This window comes from Protopterus annectens, chromosome 6.part1, assembly GCF_019279795.1.
Source record: "Protopterus annectens isolate FY-2018-M chromosome 6.part1, PAN1.0, whole genome shotgun sequence".
Classification (NCBI taxonomy): Eukaryota; Metazoa; Chordata; order Ceratodontiformes; family Protopteridae; genus Protopterus; species Protopterus annectens.
Window position 1 is genome coordinate 528,210,357 of NC_056738.1, and position 26,669 is coordinate 528,237,025.

The 26,669-nt window shown below is 40.5% G+C and overlaps 1 protein-coding gene across 1 annotated transcript in view; it reads right to left on the reverse strand.

The window, feature by feature from the left end:
• Positions 1–26,669, reverse strand: part of CCS (copper chaperone for superoxide dismutase) — a 593,635-nt gene that overhangs the window by 52,052 nt on the left and 514,914 nt on the right. The window contains exons 6-7 of the mRNA XM_044075992.1: positions 7,587–7,664; positions 358–461 (exon numbers count right to left, since the gene is read on the reverse strand). Of these exons, the coding sequence (XP_043931927.1) occupies positions 358–461; positions 7,587–7,664 (182 nt within the window). The remainder of the gene's footprint in view (positions 1–357; positions 462–7,586; positions 7,665–26,669) is intronic.

Sequence of the window (26,669 nt, forward strand, 5' to 3'; positions counted from 1 at the left end):
CCACATCAGGTATTTGGACATCATTTCATCTACATCATTTGCCTCCATCCATAAAGTTCCTTTGAAAAAAAAGGACTCAAGACAGTCTTAATTAAAAAAAAATAATTGTGCAACAAATCACTGAACTCTGCAATAAGTCTGTTAATGTTGAACTGTTTTCACACAGAATAAAAAATGTTTCTGGCAAGGTAGTCTTTTTCTCCCAATAGGTGTTGCAATAAATTAGATCTGCCCATGAAAATGAATCACTACCATGCATGGAAAAGGCCCCGATGCACTGGCAGTAAGGCATATGGTAAACCATTTTACTCGAATTCTAACAGATACTGACATTTAAATAGATATGCAGTCCCTCACCTTTCTCCTGAATTTCCAGTTAACTTGGAGAGGGGTTGTCCTCCACGACCGAGGTCATCTTCTTCTGCATCTACCACCAAAGAACGCCCTATGATATCCCAAACCTCAAAAAATAATTTTAGATTAAGAAAAGTGGATTTCTTGAAATACAAAAAAAGTTTAGCATTTCAATAAAACTTCTGACAAAATACCCCTCTAACATACAATGTGAGTATATAAAAAGAGAATGACATTATTCTCATGAGTTCTAGTTCTAAACTCCTCTGCCATTTGAAAATGCTCTAAAAGTTAGTACTGTACAGTATTATGCGCCAACTAACACAAATAAAAAAATCACAACACACTTCAGAAAGTACAAAAGTCACATAGTGCCACTTAAATTATAACTCTGCTGGCAAGTTAAAAGACTGCAGGAAATGACAGATGTGTCAATACATATCATGTGAGTGAATGGACCATTACAAATCAGGATTTTCTTACTTATTGCACTTTTAGTATTCACTTTCACTTCATTAATATCAGGGTTCTCGCTTAAGTGCCTTCCTTCTTATATTTTTGTCTTCTCTGATTGTGTGCTGTTTTGTATAAGTTTCAGTTCAGACACCCTTTTTTTTTTTCTTCTGAGTCTTCTGTTAGTTCCTCTTCAGTTCCTTTGCTGATATCTCTCACAGTTGCCCAGGGAATGGCATACAGCAACAGTGGTCCCACTCCACAAAGGTGGTGCCACAACAGACCCTGGAAACTATCGCCCTGTGAGCCTGACTAGCCTGGTCTGCAAAGCTATTTAGCGTATCATCATGGAAATCATAAACAAAGACATTGGGAACCTCCATACACTGGATCCTACCCAATTCGGCTTTGTTAAGGGCAGATCTTGCCTCTTGAACCTGGTCGACTTCTTTGAAACAGTTACCAAAGCCATAGATGAAGGGAAGGTAGTCCACACAGCCTACCTGGACCTCGCAAAAGCCTTCGACACAATAACCCACTAAGGCATCATAAATAAGCTCACCAGCTTAAATATCAACCCCTATATCACAGGATGGGTTGCAAACTGGCTCAGGGATAGAACCCACATGGTCAGAATAGCAGGTGCCATGTCAGACTCTAAGCCAGTTACAAGTGGCATCCCACAAGGCTCAGTCCTGGGACCTCTCTTGTTCGGTATATATTTCTCCGAGGTACAGGCTAACACGGGTGGACTATGGCTGACCAAGTTCGCAGATGACTGCAAACTGGGTGCCGTAATCGACTCTCCGGCTGACACAAGCATCCTCCAAAAGGGTCTCACAGAGATGGATAACTGGTGCCAGAGTCATGGCTTAAAGCTAAATGCCAAAAAGTGCATAGTCATCCCCTTTGGGAAAAACAAAGTGCCCACAAATTACCACATAGGTGGTAATCCATTAAGTACGGAAGAAGTAATTAGGGACTTGGGGACCCAAGTAGATAGCAATCTCTCCTTTGACAAACACGTTGCAAAGTGGTTAGAAAGACCTTCTATATAGCCCACCTTATCATGAAAGGATTCACATCTAGATCAAGAGAGGTCATTGTGCCCCTCTACTCATCACTTATCAGGCCCATAATTTAATACAATGCCCCATTTGGGATGTACCTTACCCGACACCTGCAGCAACTGGAAAGACCCCAAAAGTACCTCACCAAGAGGATCAAGGGGCTCAAACAGATGCCCTATGCAGTTCGGCTAAAGAAACTCCAGCTCTACTCAGTTGCGTACTGCCTATTCAGAGGCAATCTGTGTCTGACGTATAAAGTCATGTCCCACCCAGAATTAATGGACATGCTTCACCTCAGGAAATCCAAATCCCTTAGAGCTACACGCTCCAGGGACTTGAACCTCAGCACAGAAATAAATAGGACATGCTGGAGGGACAGATTCATATCCCAGAGGCTCCCCTCACTCTGGAACAAAATCCAAATCCATGTTAGGCAGAGCCCCTCACTGACCCTCTTCAACAGAAATCTTGACGAGTGGATGGGAGATCGTAAGTTTACCTCTGGGATCTCTTCTGTGTCCCTGCTTGACAGTGGTACAGTAAACTAACCTTAAAAGGTCTACCTTCTGTGACCTACTATACAGAGGCACAGTCAACTAATCTAAAAGGGTGGCGAAAGCCAAACACACTCTGGCTCGGCTTATAAACGCCCTAGGGCAGATAGCCTAGTATCAACCTATGAACCTAAGTATTGGGTTTCTGTTATTTCATAATTGGGGCTGTTTTCTATTAACACATAGAATATTTTTAATATTTAGACAAAACCAGATTTTAGCCCTTTCTATGCTAATTCCCTTCTGCTTGGTTTTATTCTGAATCTCCACAAGACTGTCGCTGTCCTGCTGTAGTACCACTCTTTTACTGGATGGGTATATCAAACTGTTGCTTTATTTTATTTTTTTATGAGTTGTATTGTCCCACCTCCCTGTGTCTAAAGACGCACCTTCCTCCTGTATCTTCCACAGTGCATTAAAATGGGGGAAAACCTTTTCCTATTAATTATTTTGTTTACTTAATTTGTTTTTGTTTAATGAGAGAGACTGCCTGGGTTTGACAAAACCCATTTTTCAAAGGAGGCCTGGGAGAAAAGCTACATATACAAATATAAAATATAAGTACATTTTACTACTGTACAGTACTATTACGTAGTGAAGTGTACCAAAAGTAATAAGATATTGATGATGGTATCAGACATACGATAATACAGACAATTAGGCAGGAAACTTTTGACATGGGCAAGGTACGATGAAGTTCTAGAGAGAAATGAGTAGAAAGAGGTTTGGCTGAGATAAGAGGTAGTGAAGATAGTAGGGTTTAGTTGTTGGGGAGGAGACATAAGTTCCCCTACAGAAGTAGTTAAGATCAAGCTTGGAACTGAGGAGAAACAGCAAAGGGTAAAAGGAGTGGAAATATCATAAGTTAATGCAGAGGAAAAATTGGTTATGATCAGAGGAGGGTACTGTCTTAAGGCAAAGAATATACTACTAAAAAGAAATGGTGTCTTAAGTTAATTTACCCTGGTGGTATGCATGGTCTTTGTTGTTACATTTTCTTTCAAATTGAGCAATTTTGTTGTAGCATGCTTCCACTTTACCAAGTATTGAAGAAGCATAAAGAAGGGATGAGAGGAGATATGATGATGCAGTAGTCGGGTTGCCACCTTTTCAAATGCCCAAAGTGGGACATTTTTAGTAGAAATGTGAAATTTTGCAGTATAAAACATATCTATGGCCAAGGCAAAGGACACTTCTTTGCTAAAATAAAAGCTTATTCATTTAGTATTTAAGTTGCTTACACTATTTCTTATAGCATTTAGGTGTTTCATATACAAAATAACTGAATTATGCAACTATTAAAGAAAACTTAGGAACTATTTTTGTCCTAAAATATCAGGACATTTGGCATTTTTTAGTTTTTTTTTTAGGAGGACATAACTGCCCAAAGAGGGACTGTCCCTCGCAAAGAGGGACAGGTGGTAACCTTATGCAGTAGTCTTCCTCGCAGAAGTCTTGTTACATTTCTCACAACAGAATGTAGTACAATTACCTAGACGCCTGAAGTGTTTGCTATGTAGAGTAGTTTATTTTGTCTCTCCCTTTCTCTCTCTCATGAATAAAACAAACAACTGCTTAGATTGCCTTACATATTTAACCCTGACAACTCAAGCTGCCCTTGGTGAAGCAACCTTATATAAAATGATTTCATCATTAACATATTGTCTTAGAAATAAAGGCTAGAAGCTAAATAGCATAATTCAAAGACACAGAAACAACATTCTTTTGGCATAAAAAGATGATTTGTTTATAAAGAAGCATTAACTATATTGACAGCTGCACAAGGTTTTCTATGTATATATGTGTAAAGAGCTAATGAAGGTAAAAGAAGCAGAAATGGCAAAAAAACTGCTTTAACTGAGGGATAAGATAGATCAGTAGCAAGGAAAAAGTATGGTAAAGTTCATGATAAGAATAAGGAAAAGGATCCAAGCCATCTGTATGGCATATATGGGAAAATTTTTACTACTTTGCTAAAGAGGATTCCTTGCCTGAAGGCCACTAAGACTCTCTTAAATCACTTAAAACATCTTCAGAAATCAGTTGACTACTGGGCATAAATTGTAAAGGTCTGAAGCTGTAAGGCTGATGCAGTTCAGGCTGTTCAGGTCGGGATTTTGCTTTAAGGACAATAAACTGTGAATAATGTAAATGGAAATATTTATCCTTACAAGTTACATTGCTTGAAGCTTTACACTCCTTGTGGTCTGAGAGTAGAGATTAAACAAATGGTGATCTATAATACCCACTAACGTTTTCTGCCAAGATGGCTGAGGTAAGAAAATGGGTTTAAGAAATCAAGAAACTCATCTGAAAGAGGAACAGTCGGACCAACTCATAAAGATAGGCCTAAGGGTGGTGTTCACTGACATGCATCTGGTAGCTGGATCACATAGTCTAGTTGAGCTCTGCAAGAAAAAAAATGTGTTGAGCTACTGTATGGGTTTACCCCTTGTAAAGTGAAGGATGATGGCCAGATGCAATGGAAATCACATGGTAAGCAGCAGCAGGAAGCTGGACCACACCTTGGGAGGAGACTACACAAGCCACTGTTTTGGCTCACTACCTGCAAGACGAAAGATGAGGTCAGACGCAATGGGAATTACATGGTAAGCAGCAGCAGGAAGCTGGACCACACCCTGTGAAGAGAGACTACACAAATTACACAAAAATATAAGGTGGTTCTTGGGAGGTGGAATGTCACCTCACTATCAGGAAAGGAGACAATTTGGGATGGCTGTTGAAAATTACCAGAAAGATTTAACTGGTCTTACCTAAAGAAAGAGCACTGCAGAAGCAAACGTTTCGAAGTGGGGTAATATCTCTCTCCTGCTCTGGTGATGACCCACAAGAGAGGCCTCAGCTGGGTGTGAGGATACTCTTAAGCCCCAGAATTGGTGCAATTCTGTTTGAGTTTGTGCTGGTAAATAACAGGATCACTGTAATGTGACTAGATGTCCAGAAATGTGTCTACTTATTTGGTGTTACAGACCATGGGTAAAATGCTCAACATGGTGCCACTGGTGGATTCTGTCATTCTACTGGGAGACCTCAGCTCTTGGATGGGAAATGACTGAAATACCAAGAGAAGTCTGAGTAGGAGGAACAGGCTTACTTCACATGGACCTGAGTGACAAACTGTTGGACTTCTGCACTAGTCATGGATTGTCTATAACAAACACCATATCCAACACAAGGATGCTCAAAAATATATTTGGTATCAGAATACCTTGGGCTAAAGGTTAATAACTGACTATGTAATTGTGTCATTATAACTAACACTACACATTCTGAACACCTGAGTCAAAAACAGTGACAAACCTGAGTGACAAACTGTTGCACTTCTGCACTAGTCATGGACTGTCTATAACAAACACCATATCCAACACAAGGATGCTCAAAAATATATTTGGTATCAGAATACCTTGGGCTAAAGGTTAATAACTGACTATGTAATTGTGTCATTATAACTAACACTACACATTCTGAACACCTGAGTCAAAAACGAAGCTGAACTGTCACCTGATCACCACTTGGAGTTGGATCAAATGAATGGGCTGGCAGCTACACAGACCGAAACAGCCCCAGAAAACTTGAGTATGTGCTGAGGGTGACTTAGGAATACGTAGCTAGTACTTCTGTGTATCATGGGTTCAAGTCCCACTTCCAAAAAGATCTTCATATACCCGAGAACATTAATGGCATGAGTCTGAATGCACCCTGTTCAAGATCTTAATATATGAGGAGACAGCAAGCAGATGTGGCCAAAAACTGTTTGGCTATTGTCACAACAGTAATCTTAGGAACTAGTGGTGGATGCCAGTGTTGACGGAAGCCATCATATTATAGAAAAACAGTCCACTCAGTGTTAGCAGGTGGTCAATAGGTACCAAGAAATCATGAAAACAGCCGCTGTGGCAATCACTCAAAGATGCAAATGTGGAAGGAGTTTTTAACAAGATTCTGGCAAACTATGTAGTGACATGGGAGAGGTGAGACATTTCCCAGGCTGTTCCCTGCAAGAGCGAAGAAATGCTGAGCTTGAGTGGAAACAATGTAACAACACTCTGAAGTACTCCATTTGGAGACAGTGCCAGAAGTAGATGACACTGGATCTATTTTGTTACATGAGGTCACTAGGACAATTAAACAGTTCTGCTATAGCAAGGTTGTAGGAATGAATAAGATCACACTGGAAATGCTGGACATGGTTGGCACACAATTAATATGATTTTTCAATGTTGTGTGGAAGACAAAGACAGTATTTTTAGCAAGCCAATTAGGGTAATGGTCCCTACTTTCAGAAAGGGGTATAGAAAAATATCTTCCTGTAATAGAAGGACCACACTTTTCAGCAACCTAGAACATCATATGGCAGAGTTCTGGAAAGAAGATGTCCAATAATTAAGATTCCAGTTCCGGAGAAGGAGTACAGAGTCTGCCCTGGCCATGGAACAATAGATCATCTCTAACTTGTGGAGGTGTTGGAGGGCTTACACAGGATGCACACCCAAAGAAATTACTATAGAACACAAAATGAAAAACTGAATTAGACCATCAGTGAGTGGAGACGTATGTTAGGACTTCCATGTACTACAAATTATTATAATCAGTCAGTTTGCAAATCATAGCATAATTTTGATGTATGTTCTCAAAATGGATGTCAAGAAATTCACTTCTCAAGCTGCAAACTCAAGGTTAATTTACTGAAATCCATTTTTAACAGTGGTTATGATTGGTGACATAATCATAAACTTCTATGGTGTGCTATAAGGCCTGCAAAATGAAGTTACTGTATTGCTACTCTTTAAAGGTACTGTAAGTATTCTACAGTCTAGAGGAAATATTGGCTAATTTTAGGGAGTTACTAAACTCTGGAGATAAGTACCATTATATGTGGGCTAATTTCTGCCAATCTCAAGTTAAGTTACTTCTCTGCAAGTCTGCCAGAAGTGGATTACCTACTACTTATGATTAGAATCTAACATTATGTCCTAGTTAACAAATATTTAATTCACACAATCACATTTTTTCATTTGTATTACCTGTTACTTCTGCTAAGGTTGTACCTGAAAATGGTCCTAGAAAAAATACCTAGTAAACTGAAAAAAAAATAAAAACAAAGTGGCTACTAAATAAAATGGTCCACACTGACCTTTAATTGTTCATCTTCCAGTCTGAATATAGCTCTGCAATCTTCAGCAGCCAGAATGTTTCCAAGGTCCCCAACATGCTTTAATAAAACAAAAATGAAAACAGTATGTGACAAACTACTTGGAAATTTTAATAATGCAAGTATTTACTTAAAGAAACTTAACTCATTTCAACAGATATGTACTTAGGCATAGAAAGCAAAGAATACTGAAATATCTCACTTCTGATGAATGAGTTTTGGCTTGGGGGGTTGGCATAATGGATAAGCTGTTTACCTCACAAGAAATACACAGTTTGATTCCCACCAATGGAAACTGGCAAGGCTTAAAATGACCCAGAAAGGCAACTAAGCTTAGTTCTTAGCTATGAACCTATATCTGAAAAGCAATATTGTGCATTACTCCACAGAATAAATATTTTCAAACATTCTTCCATGCTGTAGTCCTATTGAGAGCATTTTTTACCAGATGATCAATCAGGAAATCTAGTTCCAGCTTTGGTTTTCCAACTTTAATGGCAAGAATGACAGCTGGTTGATGAATTAATACACTAAAGTTCACAACAGTAGCTGTACCACAGCCAAAAATCACAGTGCACAGTAACCAAGGTTTGTGCCAGGAGAAGCAAAAAAGACAGCTGGCTCATATGCAGTATTTATGATCTTTTGGATAGATTATTCTCAGAATTTTACAGTCTATACTTCACCAAATCTGCATCTCAAATGCAGTCAGTAAGGATGCCAATTCAATGTTTTTGTCCTGTATCAGAAAATTCTGGAACGCACTCCTTCCTGACAGAAGAAACACACTGAAGACATGCATTTATTCAAATCCCTTCTAACCACCCACCTTCATAAATACCGGATATGCAACTATGGTGTTACATAAATACTTAAAATACTGATTAACTACACACTAAACTGTTATGCATCACAGCTAAAGTTGTGATAAACTCTTATGTTGTACTTCTCATAAACTGCCTTCACTCTGTTGATTCCCACCCTTGTTCTGTGACTGTATTACCTGGGATTTCATCTTGTATCTCCTATGAAGCAGTTTGTACAATTTTGTATACCACACATGCTACCACAGTCCTAAATCAGGATGGAGCCTCACAGTGTCTGGCCAAACGCAAAACCCAACCTTTCTGAAAAACAATTATAAAAATTTGGGGGCAGGGGTGTACTCCAGTGTATGGAGACAGAAAGTTCAGCCCAAGCAGAATTCTGCTCAATGCAGCCCCCACCCATCCTAAGCCAGGTACTATATATATATATATATATATATATATATATATATATATATATATATATATATATATATATATATATATATATAAATATATATAAGATGGTCTGCCTGACTTCCACTCATCCAAAAAGAACTGTGATATGAAAGGCCAATGAAATGTTGAGATGTAAAGAAAAGGAGAGGTGGTTTTGTATGGCATATTAAATACTGATATGCTTGTGTGCTTTACTGAATACAGCTGCTATACTGAATTACAGTTTCCACAAAGTGGAACACTGTACTATTCTTGGTCAGTGGGATGTCGCATTACTAATTCTCTTCAAGAGAATATTACAAATGCTTGGTAGCAACCGAATATGCAGTTCTGTCAGGAGTTACACTAATACTGTAAGTGATGATAAACTAATTTTCACTCTATGGAATTGGAATAAAATCCACAAAATTCTGAGGTGCTGCCTCTTTAGGAACATAATTTTTTTTGTACATCATTTTTTTTTCTGGTAACCAGTTTTAATTTAGCCCTCACATCTACAGACTGAGCACTTGTAACCTAGGTTCCGCAAAATTAATCAGTGTGATTTTAAAATTATTTTTCTCAAAATCCTTGACAAAAATGGCAGCTCTGAGAAAAAGATGTGATAGATTCACAGACGATATTATGAATAACATGTAAAATAAAATCAACATTACCTAAGAGAGACAACTGGTGGTCCAGCTACCTCACTTGCAAATATGATGCTAACTTTCATAAAAAGATGCCAGTAATGTGATAAAAAACGATGTCAACAGCAGAAAATTCTACTATCTGAATCAAAAGCAACAATTTGTCAACTGATCCTCTTCATTGCAGCCAAGCTCTTTTTCATACAATACTAACTATAATGTTACACTTCCTGATTTGTCCCATTATGATTCTCCCTTAGTTAAAGCTAAACAGTCCCTCGGTATCGTCTTGCCTGACCTATCACAAACTGAAGAAGTTAGGCTTCTAGAATGCATGTTAGACAACCAGCTTAAAATTTTTCTGTACTATTTTTGTCCTTGTTTGTACTGGCCATTGAGCTTAGAATTTTAAGTCTTGGGCATGTTCATTCTTCAACCAGTGGGCAGTTTCTTATCATGACAGATGCCAATGACTATTAAAGCCATTATCCAGGCAGCCATGGAAATTGTTAGTACCTCTACCAGCATCTCTCAATGATGGCATTTTCTAGCTCAGAACTAACCCCACCCCTGGTGGCTGACATGAGCACTCTCATCACCACATGGCCCTTTATGACCTCCCCATTCATGTGCATGCTACCTCCCATAAGTGATAAGGACAACCATCATCAGCTTGCAAGTGCCAGTCACACGTTCCCAGTCCCTGCCATTTTGGTTCCTCACAAGTCTCTGCTTTCTTGGTGGTGAGTGGCTGAATGGAAGCACTGTTTCCTCCGCCAAGATAAGTGAGCAATGCTGGCCACTCACTTCCATCCTTTTGCACATGGCTTTTCCAGCTTCCAATCAATGACCTGAACTCATGTAGTTTGATTTATCATCAAGGTTTCTTCTTCCTCTATGCCACAAAGTTAGGCTAGACAACAGCTCAAAGCTGACATGCATTTATGTAACATGATTGCAAAGACAAACCAAATGCTTGTCTGATTCTACATGGCCAAACCATTTCTTGGTGATACCACTAGTCTGTTGGCTACAAATTCTAACTTCTTCCATCCCTTCTTTATTCTACAAAGACTGCAACCTTCTCTTTAACACAAAATGGAGCAAACATATAATAGAACATCTTGCTTTTCTACAGGTCATCACTGTAGGACTCAACACTGTACCTACTTACATAAAAAGAAGTTATGTACCTACCATAACGTTCCATGTTAGTTGTCCTTCATCTCGCCTTCCTTCTTGCTGGATGGGTTCAGCTCTAACTTGGCCACTTACTATAGCTTGAGAGCTCTTTACTGGCTCGAGGCCAGCCCTTATCCCAGAAAGCCCAGCAACAGCTACCCAGATCTCGTTTGAGATAGCTCACACTAGACATAATTATAGAAAATAATCCATTAACAGACTTGGATATACAGTTAATTGTCATGGTTTGGTTGGGAAGCAACTAATAACAAAACAAATTAGCCAGTGAAACCACTGAGAAACTCCTCTCAATCCTCGAGAAAGGGGAATGGAGGGAGGGACGCAAGAAGGAAGGCGAGATGAAGGACAACTAACATGGAAAGTTATGGTAGGTACATAACTTCTTTATGTTAAATTGTCCAATCTCACCTTCGTTCTTGCTGGATGGGACAGCATCCCTAGCACCTCAATCCTGGGTGGCTCAGTGGAACAGACTCTTCAGAACCGTGGAACCAAAGGAAGCCCTGCCCCGGGAGACCACATCTACTTTGCAATGAGAAATGAATGTATGAGGATCTGCCCAAGTAGCTACTGCAAAAATTGAATCTATGAGCAATCTAGATTGAAATGGTACTGAAGTAGCTACTGACCTGGTGGAATGACCTTTGGGTTTTGTTGGAAGATCTTTTTGTTGCAAATAATAGACATGGGCTATGGTGTCTGATAACCATTTTGACAATGTTACTTCAGAAACTCAAAGGCCTTGTTTGTTGTTAGCAAATGAAAGGAACAACTGATCTGATTTTCTCATCTCTTTAGTTCTATGGAGATAGAAATGCAGTTGTCTATGCACATCCAATTGGTGTAATCTGTATTCCGCCTTGTTGGAATGATTAGGGAAAAAGACAGGAAGGATAAATGATTGATTCAAATTGTGTTCTGAACAAACTTTAGGTAGAAAAGATGGGTTGGTTCTCAGAGAAACTCTGTCTTTGTGAAAAACTAGGTATGGAGGGTGAACACATAGTGCATGAAGTTCTGAAACATGTCTGGCAGAAGTAATAGCAACTAAGAAAAGAGTTTTCCAAGAGAGAAATTTTAAGGAACATGATGCTGCTGGTTCAAAGGGTGGCAGTATCAAGGAAGCCAGAACCACATTGAGATGCCAAGGTGGAAGGGGCTCTTTTACTGGGAGGTCTAAGTAGAGCTGTACCTCTCATGAAGGCCTTACAGAGTTTGTGAGACATTATGCTGGAGTTAGAGACTCCGACATGAAAATTTGAAATGGCAGCTAATTGTACTCTGATGGTAGCAGCCACTGCACCAGAATGAAACAGTTCTGCTAACAAATCCAAAATCTCATGTAAAGGAGCTGTAAAAGGATCTAAATTTCTGGATTCTGCCCAGTAAGAGAATCTTTTCCATTTGCTAGCATAGACCTTCCTTGTATTTGTCTTATGGGAGGAAACAATAATATCATGCACTGCTGGGGAAATATTGGGGAGCCTGGCTAAGACTGGAAGTGGAGTAACCAAGCTGTGAGCTTGAGAGATTGGATGGATTGGTGTAGCCCGCCTGACTGATGAATCAAGAGGTCTGGTACAGGGTCCAGAATCCAAGGCTGGGCTTGGAGGTGTGGGTGAAGGTACAGAAACCAAAACTGTCGAGGCCAATAGGGGGTAATGAGGATCATTTTGCAACCCAACGATTTTGCTTTCTGAATGACTTTTGGAATGAGGGGAAAGGGAGGAAATGCATAAAGGAGTCCCTGAGGCCAGTCGTGGACTAGAGCGTCCCTGGGTGTCTGACCTGGAGGAGGAACAAGGGAGAAGTAGCTGCTGCATTTGTTGTTGAGGGGAGTGGCAAAGAGATTGCAGCAAGGCTGTCCCCATTTGCAGAAAATAAGATCCACAATTTCCTGTTTCAGAGACCACTCGTGAGGCATGAGGATCGCCCTGCTGAGCCTGTCCGCTATTACGTTGGATGTCCCAGGGATATGCATTGCTGTCAGAAAACGGGAGGAAATCACACATTGCCACAGTCTGAGGGCCTCTCGACACAAGGGCTAAGACCTGGTTCTGCCCTGTTTGTTGATGTACCAAACCACTGACATATTGTTCGTCTGTATTGCAATGGTCCTGGCAGGGAGAGAGTCAAAAGCTTGCAATGCTAGGAGCACCACTCTCATCTCCAGGACGTTGATATGCAAGTGGTACTCGTGAGGTTGCCAAGTGCCTTGGACTGTCTTCCCTAAATAATGCCCCCCCCACCCTATCAGGGAAGCGTCCGTGGTCACTGTGGCGACCAGATGGGGATCCATGAAAGGTCTTTCTTGAGTAACTAGTGGGGAGACCATCCACCTGGAAAGGTGTCTTTTGCAAGATTCCGTAATTAGCATCATGTGAGATATGGGTAATTCCTGGAAGGACCATTTTGTGAAAAGAAGCCACTGAAGGATTCTCATGTGAAAGCGTGCTAAGGGAACTAGAAGAATGGCTGCTGCCATGGACCCTAGAGCTTGAAGAACATATTTGACTTGAATTCTTTTGCTCCTCAGGAGAAGTGACACCTGTTTTCGAATAATGGAAACTCTTTCCTGAGGCAATTTTACAATCATTTTTCTTGTGTTTAGCTCTGCTCCTATGTATGTAATAGACTGACAGGGCAACAAGGCAGATTTTTTGAAGTTTATTGTGATGCCTAGTTGAGCACAGGAAGTGATGGTATAATCTCGTGCCTCTATAAGTTGTTGCCTGGTGGTAGCAGTGAGGAGCCAGTCATACAGATAAGGAAACACATGGAATCCTAGACGTCTCAGGTAAGCCGTGACTACTGCCATGCATTTGGTGAACACCCTGGGGGCTGTGGTGAGACCAAAGGGCAGAGCTCTGAATTGGTAATGACTGGCCCCTAGCTGGAAGCGTAGAAATCTCCTGGACCGTCTTTCCATTTTTATATGATAGTACGCATCCTGAAGATCTATGGAGCACATCCAAATGTCCTGACCCAGGAAGGGGAGAATGGACTGCAGTGTTACCATCCGGAACTTATCTTTTTGTACAGATTTGTTTAACCTGCTGAGATCCAGAATTGGTCTCCAGTTCCCTGTCTTTTTGGGCACTAAAAAGAATCTTGAGTAAGTTTTGGATCCTACTTGGTCTGCGGGGACTTCCTGAATGGCTTTTTTTTCTAGCAGTCTTGAAACTTCTGTGACTGCCTGATCCTTAGATTGGGTGGAACATCTGGATGGATTTTTTTTTAAATAAAAGGGGGTTGATGAAAGGGAATCGTGTAACCTCCGGATATAATGGCTAGTACCCATTTGTCTTTTGTAATATTTTGCCAGGCGATTGGGTACAATGAAAGCCTTCCCCCGACTGCCTCCAGAGTTGAGCAGTCAGGCATCCCTTCAGGGATGTTGATAGGGTTTGGAAGAGAACGTATCTCTGTCACCCTGATTTTGCAGACCCCCTCTGCCATGAGGGCAGAGTCTGCCAGTGTTATTATTTCCCCCTCTGCCCCTGGGGGAAAAATTACCATGTGCATCAGGCAAGGGTCCCTGGGATTTTCGAAACCACATTTTTCCACCCTTCTGACCCTTTGGGTATGGTGAAACGGACTCTGACATCAGGGAGCGTCTTGCCTTCCTGTTGGCACCTGGTAAGCGTGTCTTTCACCTGAGGCCCAAAGAGAGAGGAGCCATCAAAGGGGGTATTGGTGAAGGACGCTCTGAAAGGTTCTGCAAACTGACACAGCCAAGAATGTCTCATAAGAGCCACTCCTGTTCCTGCAGCTCTACTCGCTCCATCGGCTGTGTATGAAATAAGCCTCATGGAGGAGTTGACTATTGAATTAAGGGTCGCCAGCTGAGTAGCTACCTTTGTTGAAGCTGCCTCAGCTGTGGGATCTTGTAGGGTATTTCCAAGCTCTTTTAGGACATTCCTCTGAAGCCTAGTAAAATGGGAAAAATAGTTCAGGGATCTAAGGGAAAAGGTCGCTGATGAAAACATTCGCTTCTCATATCTGTCCATCGTACGAGAGTCTTTATTCGGTGTTTGGACAGATGAGGAGGTTTCAGCTAACTCTCTCTTTGTGGCTGCTGCTACCACCATGGCATCAACTGGAACACCTTTAGTTAAGAACTGTCTTTGGGAGCTGTGATGAATTTATTGGGTCTCCTTGGGACAGGTTCCATGGAATCTGGAGCTGACCAAGCCTTTGGAGACACTACAGACATGAGTGGATCAAAAGGCGGAGACACCCAGGAGGTGGAAGGTCAGGAACCAAATCCATCCAGGTATACAGACTCGTCCTCGGAGGGGACTAGGGAAGTCCAGCTATGCCTCTGCCTGAGAATCTCAAGGATGTCTGAAAAGGAAACATCTTCAGAGGCGGACCTTGGGGACCCCTCCGATTCATCCAAGTCTGTATCTGAGGTGACAGACTCAGGGGAGTCTTGGTGCTTCCTCTTGCATTTTTACTTCTGGAAAGCCTGCTCAGAATGCTCTGGGGAGGTTTCAGAAGAAGAGGGTTCACCCAATGGGGTGTCCTTGGGCATAGGTTCCCTACGCTTTGCGGCTGGAGGAGTAGCAGAGGTTGTCACAGGTACCGAAGGGGACGGAGCCAACGGAACCAATAGTGGAGCTGTCTGTGGGGGCAGCACTCTCTGCATGACCTCGAAGGAGTCAAAGTCTCAACACAAGCAGGGCTCCAGCTCCGAAGAGAGAGGAATACCACCCTGTGCCGAGGGCGACGGCTCCGAGGCAGATGTGGAAGCCGAGCTCAACTGAGCTGACGCTCCGAGAGGGAGAGGGGGTCAGACAAGGGTCCGATGCCACTTCCCCCCTCAGAGCCGACGAGAGAGCTTTGGTGCCCAGATACCTCAATGGGAGGAAGAATCGAGGTAACCGGAGCCAATGTTGGAGCTGGTGAGGATGTCAACGGAGCCAAAGGAACTACTATCGAAGCGTCCATGGACTCTGGCTCCGAACTAAACATAGTCAGAGGAGGAATCAAAATCGAAGTGGATGGAGCCGAAGCCTGTTGAGGTGGGCTTGAAATCATTTTAGCAAGGGCCTGTGATGTAAGCAATCTACTGACCACTCTCTCCACACCATGATCCGATAACCTCGAGGATCGAGAAGAGTGGGAAGATGAGCAATGACTGGACTTACTTTGAAGTAATGGTGATTGTGGCACCGAGCAAATTGACTCCAAAGAAGGAGACTTAGCTCTTTTATGGCTCTGAGACGGCTCCGAAGTAACAGTTGGAGCCACGGAGGGGAAGTCTTGTCGGTGCCAGCCGGCACTGACACACTTGGTTTGTCAAGCTCACAGGTCGGTTCCGAACATGGAGCCGACGGCTTGACTGGTTTCAAAGGTTTCACTGGCTGAGATGCTTTAGCCGGAGAATCCTGTTTTAATAATCAATGGAGGATAAGCTTGTTTTTCCGCTCCTGCAGGACCCTTGGACTAAAGGCATGACAAACAGCCCAAGAGTCCTGCAGGTGCAGAGCCCCCAGGCAGTAAACACAACTAGTGTGCCCATCTGTCACAGACATCTCTGAAAGCATTCACCACACTTTTTAAAACCAGAGTGTTTAATTTCCTTAGACATTTTAGTAAAAGTCAAACTACAACAGAAAAACTAAAAATTAATAAAAACCTTAAAGGAGAGCCTCTAACTTAAATGGCTGTCCTTAAGGGGGGGATGGGAAGAACTCTCTAAGTTAAACGAGTTCAGGGAATAACAGAAGGCCTAGTGACTAAGGGGCGACAGCCAACACAGCACAAAAGTAAAGCACAAGGACAAGATAAGGGAGTTTACAGTAAAAGAAACTTACAAACTACTACCAAAGAAGAATTATATCAAATTTTAAGCACAATATTTGAATTTAAAAGAGACAAAAAAATTATACTAAGCCTGGGCTAGTATTGATCGCAAACTCGCAGATAAATCGGCAAACAAGATCTGGGTAGCTGACACTGGGCATTCTGGGATAAGGGGTGACCTCGAGCCAGTAAAGAGCTCTCGAGCTATAGTAAGTGGTCGAATCAGAGTCAAGGATCGGCTCCGAACCCATCCAGCAAGAACGAAGGCGAGAATGGACAACTTAACATTTTAAGTTTTTTTTTAATTTGGTCATCATCTTATCCAAATCAAACTGTTTTGCTCATAAATGGATAAATACTTATAACTGTCCATTTTGGTATAGTACTGTTACATTGCGACCATTCCTTATAATAGCTTGCAACATTTGTAAAGAGACTAGTCCCTGTCTCAAGAGCTAAAAAAAAAAGTTGAGTGGCTCTAGATATTCAGTTGCCACAAGTAAAAATGATCCCTCATCTCCAAATATAGTCAGTGTAAATAAATATTAAAACATCCTGTTCAATGTAACTGGAACCACAACTGTGGGGAATGTAACATGCCTACCATTTTACTCTGATATATCAATATGTGCAACTCAGTTGTCTGTTCAAAATTTATCCTTGATTATTTGTTGCCATATCTGCTCTCTCGACTATGTATCAATTTCCTTCAGAACATTTACTTTGTTTTTACCTTTTATCTTAACTTTGGCATTAACTTGCATACTTAGTGCTCCTTACTTTCTTCAGATCCTGCTCACTGTCCCTTGTCACCCTCTCCATGTAACCTATTTTTAACAGCTTTATTAAATCATAACATTTGAAACTATAACATGAGATTAACTATGTTAATAGAAAGAAGAGACCACAATACGTTTTCATTGTTGTCATGCAGTATACGAGTGTTTTCTTTTTAGCCATTCTCATTCACACCAACACTCCATAAATTGCTCAATTCCTGCATTCCTTTACACCTCACTCTTCCTGAACATTATTCTTTATGTACTGTTCCCATATATTCCATTTATTTCTATAAAATGTGCCCATTCCCTTTTCTAAAGATCTCACATCAAGTTATTTTTTCTCCTTTATAACAATCTGAACATTGGTTACCTTTGGTACAGATTTTGAATTTCCATTTTCTAGTAATTGTTTTTTTTTTGGCAGCCAATGGCATTGTATTTAGTAAGACTAAGACTTTACTATGTCTAGGCAATTCAGATCCCATATCTCACTTAAAAGAACATATTTTTCCCCACCACTATTTGACTCACCAACATTTCCATCAAAATACTCTGTAAGGAATTTTTAAAATATGCCAACTTATTAAATTACTAAAAAAGATGTTCCCAGCTCCCTCTGCCCTCCTCACATCTCCAACATTGTTATTTACTTGAGGAAAAATCCTCTGATTTCAACCAGAGGTATAAAAATACCTATGCAAACACTTCCATGCAAAAGTTCTAAACCTTCTGGATTTTGCTGCATACTTGGCAGTCATACAGGTTTCTTTCCATTGTTCCTTTGTAAACTGCCTTCCATTCTGTTTCCCCTATCTCTTCTAATCTCTTCTGACTGATTCTTATAGTTATAATGAAACATCTTAAGCAGCCTGTTAATTATCCCCTTTTTAACAGCAGCTTCTATTTTAGACTCAACTAAAAACTCTACAAGAGCTGCTCTTACACTACACAGTGACACACTGTCCCTTTCTCATTGCCTATACTCCGTTATCAATCCCTGATAAAGAAGGCAGTCCCTAACCTGTAGTCCAAACTTCTGCTTAACTTCATTCCACTGTTACATTTCCCTCCCAAGTTACTTGCTCCCAATACCTTTTTTCTATATCTCTACTTGCAGACATCCATATTGGTAAAATCATACTCTATTCCCATACTGGCTTAGTTCTTAGAATACATTCTGCTGTACATATAACTATAATATTCTGTATGGTTGTTAGTCTCCTTAAGGAGTTACATCAAAAATCTTATTATTTATTTCTCTCAAACTCTTCTCCTGTTTCCTCCTCCTCCTCCACTTAACTTCAATTGACCATTTCACTCCACCTATCTTTCCACAGTACCCAATCTAGTTTTCAGTTGGTTTCCCCTACATATCTGTACTATGTTCACTGCCACTACAAATCTTCTTAAATTCAACTTTCTGTTCCCCTTCCCCCATTCTGCATTCCCTCTTTCCCTTTTCTTGATACAATCTTTATATAATCTTCTTCCATAGAAATTTGTTACACTCACTCTGGCTCTCTTCTACCATATTTTCTTTAAAGAGGATTAATAAATTATGTACATAATACAGAAATTGTGCTAGAATCATCTGCTTTACTAAATGCCCTCTCTACATCAAAAAGCCCCAACATATAATCGTTCAATCCATCTGTTCCCTTTACTTTCGAAACCCATTCCTGTTTATCACATCTCCCACTGATGAAGACCAGCTTTATGCCAAAATGCTTTGCTTCTTTCACTGCACCTAGCAATCTCCACCCTCTCTTTTCCTCCTCTCCCTCCTCCCAGTAGCACTGTCAATAGCTTCAAGGAATTAAACTGTACCCCCTTACCTCAAAACGATTTGAGTTATTCCAGCATCCTCAGAAATATCCTTCATACATCATTCAAGAGCACCATACTATCAAAAGCAAACAAATTATATAAAAGAACTACCTCCCCATATTAATCCTTCATACCACTTCAACAAACGCCTCACCAGTACCTTCATAATTAACCGAAAATAGTGTGCCAAGCAGTGTACAACTTTGCCACATTCTTCTCTGTAGTTTAACTTCTTTAGACCTTAACCCTGTTTTTTTTGTTACCCTTAAACTCAGATTTTCATTTAAGGATCTAAGCACAGCTTGTCTAAAACTGTTTTATCAAAAATAATCAAAACAAAATATCTGATAATGACTTCTGAACAACATTGTTTTTGATAAGTAAAACAACCCCCACATCTCTATTTATAATCAACTGAGTCACTGCACCTCAGGGGAAAGGCAAAACCTCAACAGTAGGGAGCCTGTTTGAGTAGTACACTATTCAGCTTCTTGTAAATTAATATCCATCTGACAAAAACAGAACTGCTGGACTCCCCCTTCATACCCTGACTTCATTAACAAACCTTTCTCCAAAGTCCATATCCTTAGTACTGCACAGGGACCCTGACACCCCAATGTTAAATGTTTTTTCTATATACTAAATACCACTTTGCTTCCTCGCATCTTTCTATGCTCAGCCAGCTCAATATCATTATCCTATGATCTACTGAAATCTCCTTTTAACAAACACTTTCTGTCTTTTTCCACCAACTCTTCTACCACACCTTCCAAATAGCTTGCTAACTCCCCTTATTAACATATTTACATCAATACTTAATAATAATAATAATAATAATAATAAGGGTAATGGAGCCTCTCAGCTTTCCTTGGGCAATACACCGCTACTGTTACTTTCCACAAAGAATCAGGTAATCATTCCTCTCTCAATGTTTTTTTCAAAAAGATCCTTCATATTCCTCACCACCTGTCCCTGTTCTACCTTAAATATATTTTAAAGTACTACTCTTTGCAAGCCTTCTTTAAACTGATGAAAAGCAGTCACTGTTTCAGTCTATTATCTCTCCTTCTTGTCTGTCATTACTAACCTTAAGCAAAAACAGAAAAAAAGACCCAGCCAAGCTTGAGTTTTCACAGTGTAATACATGTGACCTCCAGTAGAGGAGGCCCATGGAATATATGCAAATGACACCTTACAGACACACTAGTGTTTCAGCTACATGGCTTCTGAATGCCTATTACTTCACATTTTACATTTTACTTTTTAAGACTCTATGGGTGCATTCAGGTAAATAAAGTATGCAGACCATGTTTTGGCTTTTTCTGACCTTAGCATAAGTGGATTGTTTGGCTAGTTTTAAAAACAGAGAATTTACGATTAAGCATAATATCCATAAATGTTAGGGTGCCTGCAAAATATCCCACATGACATCCAAACCAAAGGGTAAAAAGTTCACACACAATTTAATAAAAACTGCAAAAAAGGCCAAGCCAAGTTAGTTTTCATTGTGTGGCAATGTTTTTCATGGATGCAGAAACAAAAATTTCTGAGTCCACATTCAAGTTGAGAAAGGAGAATTCCTTTGCCATTTACTGCTCTGCCTGGTTGGGATAGAAAAGGGGAAATCTTTGTGGCCCAGAAGGGGATGGAGTTCATTTTACTTTGAGAAATTATACAATAATTATTCAAACATATAGAAAGCTTCTGCCAACATGATTGGCCTTTCTTGTTTCCAAGTCATGATTAAAACTGGTAAAAATAGTCTAATACCTTTGGTAGCCCCGTGCTGCGGAAGGATAAAGCCTTGGCTGATCCGAATGACTCGAGAGTGACTGACAACATAGGAATCAGAGGAAACTTTTTAAGTAAGCAAGAATGAGTCCAACACCGAATCATCCTTCTGGGGAGAATGGAAAACCTGCCTGCCTCACTAACTGACTCCCACCATGGGCAAGTGTTCTAGCATGCAGCAGCATGACAAAGATGTGTACACTCTCCAAGCAATGTGTTTGTGCAGTGTAGCAGGATCTGATGTATGGGAAAAAATATATTGTGTCACTGGGCGGTTTTATGGGAATACATCCATGTCAAGTTGCTGCCAGTGATAACTGAGGCAGGCAAGGCGGGTGGGGAAGAAATAACCATGACTAATGCCTTGGTAATGGCCTCCCAAGACTGACTCTTGCACACTTTTAATGACTAGCCTGACTAGGATAAAGGGAGGGCTGAAAGTCAACATGCATAGGACAGAAAATGATCAAGAGAAAAGAAAATATCTAATACCTTTAAATGTTCTGAGTAAAATACACTAGCTGCCTATGGACACCCACAATATAAATAACTCTTTTACCCCTCTCTCTTGATTTGGAAAGAAAACTGGACGCTGCATAGAATGATTTAAAGAACTAGAAGAAAAGTCTAGAATTAAAGGATTTGTTTACATCCAGATCATGTACCTGTGCAAAACTGCAAATGACACACTATGATTTAATCTTTGTAAGCAAGAGATTAACTACTAAAATAACATTTTCTAAGAAAGAAACATTAAATCCACGGAAACTAGGAACTGCACATTCAAAGGGTTGGGGGTTGGGTTGAGATTAGTCCAAATCCTTGGCAAATGGATGCATTTCACTCAGGGGGGGCCTGACATGTTCATACATACGAGAAACTTATCAGCTGTAATATATGGGAGAGAAACACACACAGCACTAACTGGAAAACTTGTTTCATTTTGTAAATATGATTTCCTGGTTGAAGGCTATCAGACTTTCTTTAAAACATATAAAACACTCCAGAAAGCAACTTAATTTTACAAAGCTGCGATAAGATGGAAGACCTTGCTCTATTTTAAAAGTCAATAAGTAGTGAATCACTGGAAGAGGAAATATTTAACTATATGCCATTTGCTGTAACAGGGAGAATCATGTCCACATTACCCAAAATGCAATTTTTGGAATTACAATTGTTTTCTTCCATTTTTGCTTTCAGTAATACTCCCAAAAAGATATAATTGAAGAGAATGTATGAAGCAGACTGTGACTTCCACATTACGTCCGTAACTATGAAGAGATGCAAATGTTATCACATGGTATCCCTCACATATGAACAACTTCAGCAAAAAAAAGTCTGCTAAGCTTCCATGGATGATTCAACAAAATATGATTAATCTAGAAATGTACCAGCATGTACTAGAATACAGATGATTTCCTGATAATCTCATAACATAAGGGTTTCTCCCTAACTGTGACTATCCTGTGTAACTGGAACAAACAAACCCTATTTATTTAGGCTCCTGATCATTCGAGTTTGTGTGAACTTCGAACAGGTTTTCGACCTAGCTGAAAAAAACCTTGATAGCAAAGCTTCCTCAGACACCACTACAGTTTCCTCAAGTGAAACCTGACAGCTTGTACTATTAAAATAGGTTAAGACACAAATTCCAGTGCCCCAAGAAATGTCCTAGGTGAGACAGCCTTTTTTTCCTGCCTGGGATTGTTGTAAGCATGACTGTAATCTGACTCTCCAAATCAACCTTTGGCTGCAGAAAAGGCCCAGAGTCTTGCAGATACTGTGATACAAATCCTGAACAGTGTGTTCCTATATGGGGCAACTGTAGAAATTGGGGAGGGGGCTAAACACAGAGACAGCTAAAGAAAAGATAAAAAACAAGAAATATGACAAAGCAGATATTTCAAAGATAATATGCATTTATTTGACTTAAAAGGAGATTTCTTTTGATACTACAAATTCAGAAATGTTCTCTACTTTCCATTCTTTTTAGGAACAAAAGAATAACTTAAACTATTTTTTTGGACCTCTTTTCTCCTATTGCCTAGTGGTCATTAGCTCCCGCCTGGTTAATCGGCTAATTTGTTTCCCCCTCACTAGGGAGTGAGGATCGTATTGACTGTGAGGGGCAAACAAGGTAGCCATCAGGTATGGCTTGTTTGTTTCCATTTTGGCCCAATCCTCTGTACCTTCCCAGTGCCAATCTGTGAACAGGGCATGAAGTGGGCATCAGCAGCGAAATGTCCCTCATTTCCACAAAGAGGTGACATAAACAGGATGTTCCTGCCCACACACAGAAGACACCATGATGTTACGTCCTTGGTCTCTGCGGGGGAAATCAGATGTGTATTTACCCCTACGCTTGTACACTTTCTCCTCCTAGGATGGGTATGCCCATCCTCCCTGTCTGCTCCATCAAGCAAGCAAGGCATTAACTGAAATCTGGTCACCTGGGCAACAGTCAGGGCTTTATCATGCTAAGGCAACAATGCAGGCTAGAATCTAGATTCAGAGACAAGAACCTCTTTTTTCAGTTAGATCCTTTGTATTGGTTATCTGTATTTGTGAGAATAAGGGCAAAGCCATTGTAAGTGGCACAACAGTATTTCAGAAAATTCGCATGCAGTCAACTTTAAAATAAACTAATATAACTTGACAGAAAATAAACTTGTCCTTTAAACTACCTGTCTCAGCAAGCATCACCTAAAACTGGCTTAAACAAAACTGTTTTTCTTCAAAGAACAGGGCAGTAATACATTTAGAAAACAAAAGACTGTTCTTAACCTATAAACAGGGGCCTATCTTTCTACATGTTAGTGACACAGGTTTGAAAACACCAAATTTAAATTCCGTACCTCAAAAATAGGAGACACAGCCAAGTATGTTTTATTACTGTCCTTTGTTTTACAAAGGCATATATGCTAAAGATAAAATTAACTGCAGCATACAGCTGTAGCAAATACCACTCCACTTAAATATCCACGTAGATAAATGGATAGAGTTACCACCTCATGAGCAGTAGGTGCAGGGTTTGAATAGACGTGTGACGCCCGTGCCCTGGCCCAGCAATCAAGGAGACTCAATCCTAACCAGTGAGGGTCGTCCATATAGGGAAAGAATAATAAATACATACACAGTAAAGTACTATTTCCCTTAAGAGCACCCAGAGATCAGTCAGTCTCGGGCTGGTTTCTCCCTTTCTCTCCAAGTCCCAATAAGACCCCCCACTGGCACAGCTATAGGGTCCAGATCTCAGCCTAGTGGGCAAGCTAAAACCTAGCACCCTCTCTGTCCAACCAGTGTTTCGTGTCCCTGCCCAAGTAGCTGACACACACCCACTTTGAGATAAGAGTTTATACAACCACACAGACACTCCTGGGGAAGGCTGGCACAGGTTCTCTAGCTGTGCCCCTTTTACCCAAACTATATGGTAGAAATCACTGCCACCACCCAGCTAATATTTATCAGCTATTCAAAAGCCCTTATGATAGGGTGTCCAATTATACTGTGCAATATTATTATCCAAATGGTAAGTGCGACTGAACAGTCAAGACTTATTTAGAGTGACTTGGTACAGTATAACTATATACATGCAATGTGCTCTTAGAGCTTAAATTATCTCTACACAAAACAGCCACAGTTGAAAGGTTTAAAAATATTTAATAATAAATAAAAACACAAGACAATACTTCTTACTACACAGTGCTAGTCAAGAGTTCAGAGATCACAAAGAAATACTTAATGTAATACAGTAGAAAAGTTCTGACATCAACACAGAAAAACACTTAGTCTAATCTTCCTATTTCCTAGATATATCTAAGAGAAAACACTAAAGTCTAAGATCCTACTTACATACAGACACAGGTAGAGTGGTGAGTTGGATGTTCTCAAGACAAATGCTCAAATGCTCTCATTCTTTCTGTCCTTAAATTGATAACACAGTACCACTGATTCATTTCAGAGTACATCATTTCTTTCTGGTTCCCATGCTAACAGCCTCTCAGAGGTTAATAGCCCTTTTTATACATGCAAATTCTAGCCATTAACTCTGGCCTCAAAACAATAGGCAGAATGCCTTTATCTAGACTTCTTGGCTCAGAGTTTTGACATCAAAGAATTGACTTATCAGCTTTGTTACAGCTTAGTGCACTGTTGTTACATTTTTGCAGTTCCACATTTAACACCACTTTTTTCCCATTTAAGAGAACAAGCCCGTGGCTTATATTAATATTTACAAATGACAGAATTATCTACAAAATTCTATCTGGCTAGGCTGGCAGCCTTCACCTATCTTCACACATCTCCCCCCATCAGGGAACTCATGCTAGTTTTTCAAGTGACCCTTGAGAAATGTTGCCTGAGAGGGTTAGGTCTATCTGAGTATACCCTACCCCATTCCCTGTCTTGAGAGCCCATCTGCATTGGCATTGCTAATCCCACTGCAGTGACATATCATATGCTTGCAACCCTAGGCTCCATCTTACCAACTTGGCATTTTTCTGGCTGGCTCTCTGTAACCATGTTAGGGGGTTGTGACCTGTCACTACAACAAATTTTCTTCCATACAGATAAGGCTGAAGTTTCTGCAGTGCCCACACTATGGGTACACATTCCTTTTCCCCAGATATTCTCTTTCTAACTGAAACCTGGCTCAAACCTCACAGAAAAAGTGAGGAAATACTTCTACCTGAATATAACATCCTTCGCATAGACAGATTGTCCAAAAAAGGAGGTGGTGTAGCATTGATATTTAAACACCACCTCAATATTCAACTCCTGAACACATATGCCCCTCACCACAACAATGAAGAAATCCTTTATGCCAATCTCAAACTAAACCCAAACAAAACAATCAATATCATAGGATGCTATTTCCCACCAGGGCAAAAAATTACACCCCTAGAAAATCTCTTGAGCTGAGCTACTTTATCTCTACCCCAGGAAACCATCACTCTTGGCGACTTTAACATCAACTGGCTATCCTGTAATAACAATCTCCCAACCATTCACCTTAATTTCCATGGGTTCACTCAACTAATTCAATCCCCTACCTGAATCAACAAAAACCCTAACAATCATACCTTACTTGACTGGATCTTAGTCAACAAAGCCCTTCACTCTTACCTACGAGGCTGCTTACCTGACAGTCTTAGTGACTACTCCCCCACTTTCCTAATTCAGCACCACACAAACAGTCAAGCCCATTATCCACAGGCAAATATGGAACAAGTCCAACTTCAACCCCAAGCCCTTCATCTCCTCCCTGCAAAAAATTAAATGGGCACCACTAAAATACCTCAACCTAGATGAGGCTGTCCACTTCTTCAACAGTACCTTCCTCTCCATCCTAAACACCCATGCTCTTGTAAGAAATGCCAAAGTCAGATCCAGGCGTGCCCCATGGTTACAAAAGACCACTAGAACCCTAATGAAATCCAGAGATAAGGCCTGGGAGCACTGGTGACTAACAAACAATAACTCAGATAGGCAATCATTCCTTGAACTGTGCAATAAAGCCAAAAAGCAAATAAAATTAGACAAATCCCTCTACTATAAATTTACCCTAAACTCTACCAACCACAACCCTAAGCAATTCTGTTCCACTATTAACACTATCCTCCACCCAGGGAAGGTTGATCCCCCCCCTTTAGCAGTATTGCGGAATCCTTCAACAAAAACTTCACTGAAACTATGACATCTCTAAACAAACAACATTTCCCTACAACAGCCCCCCAACTCCTAACCCTAAACCCCCCA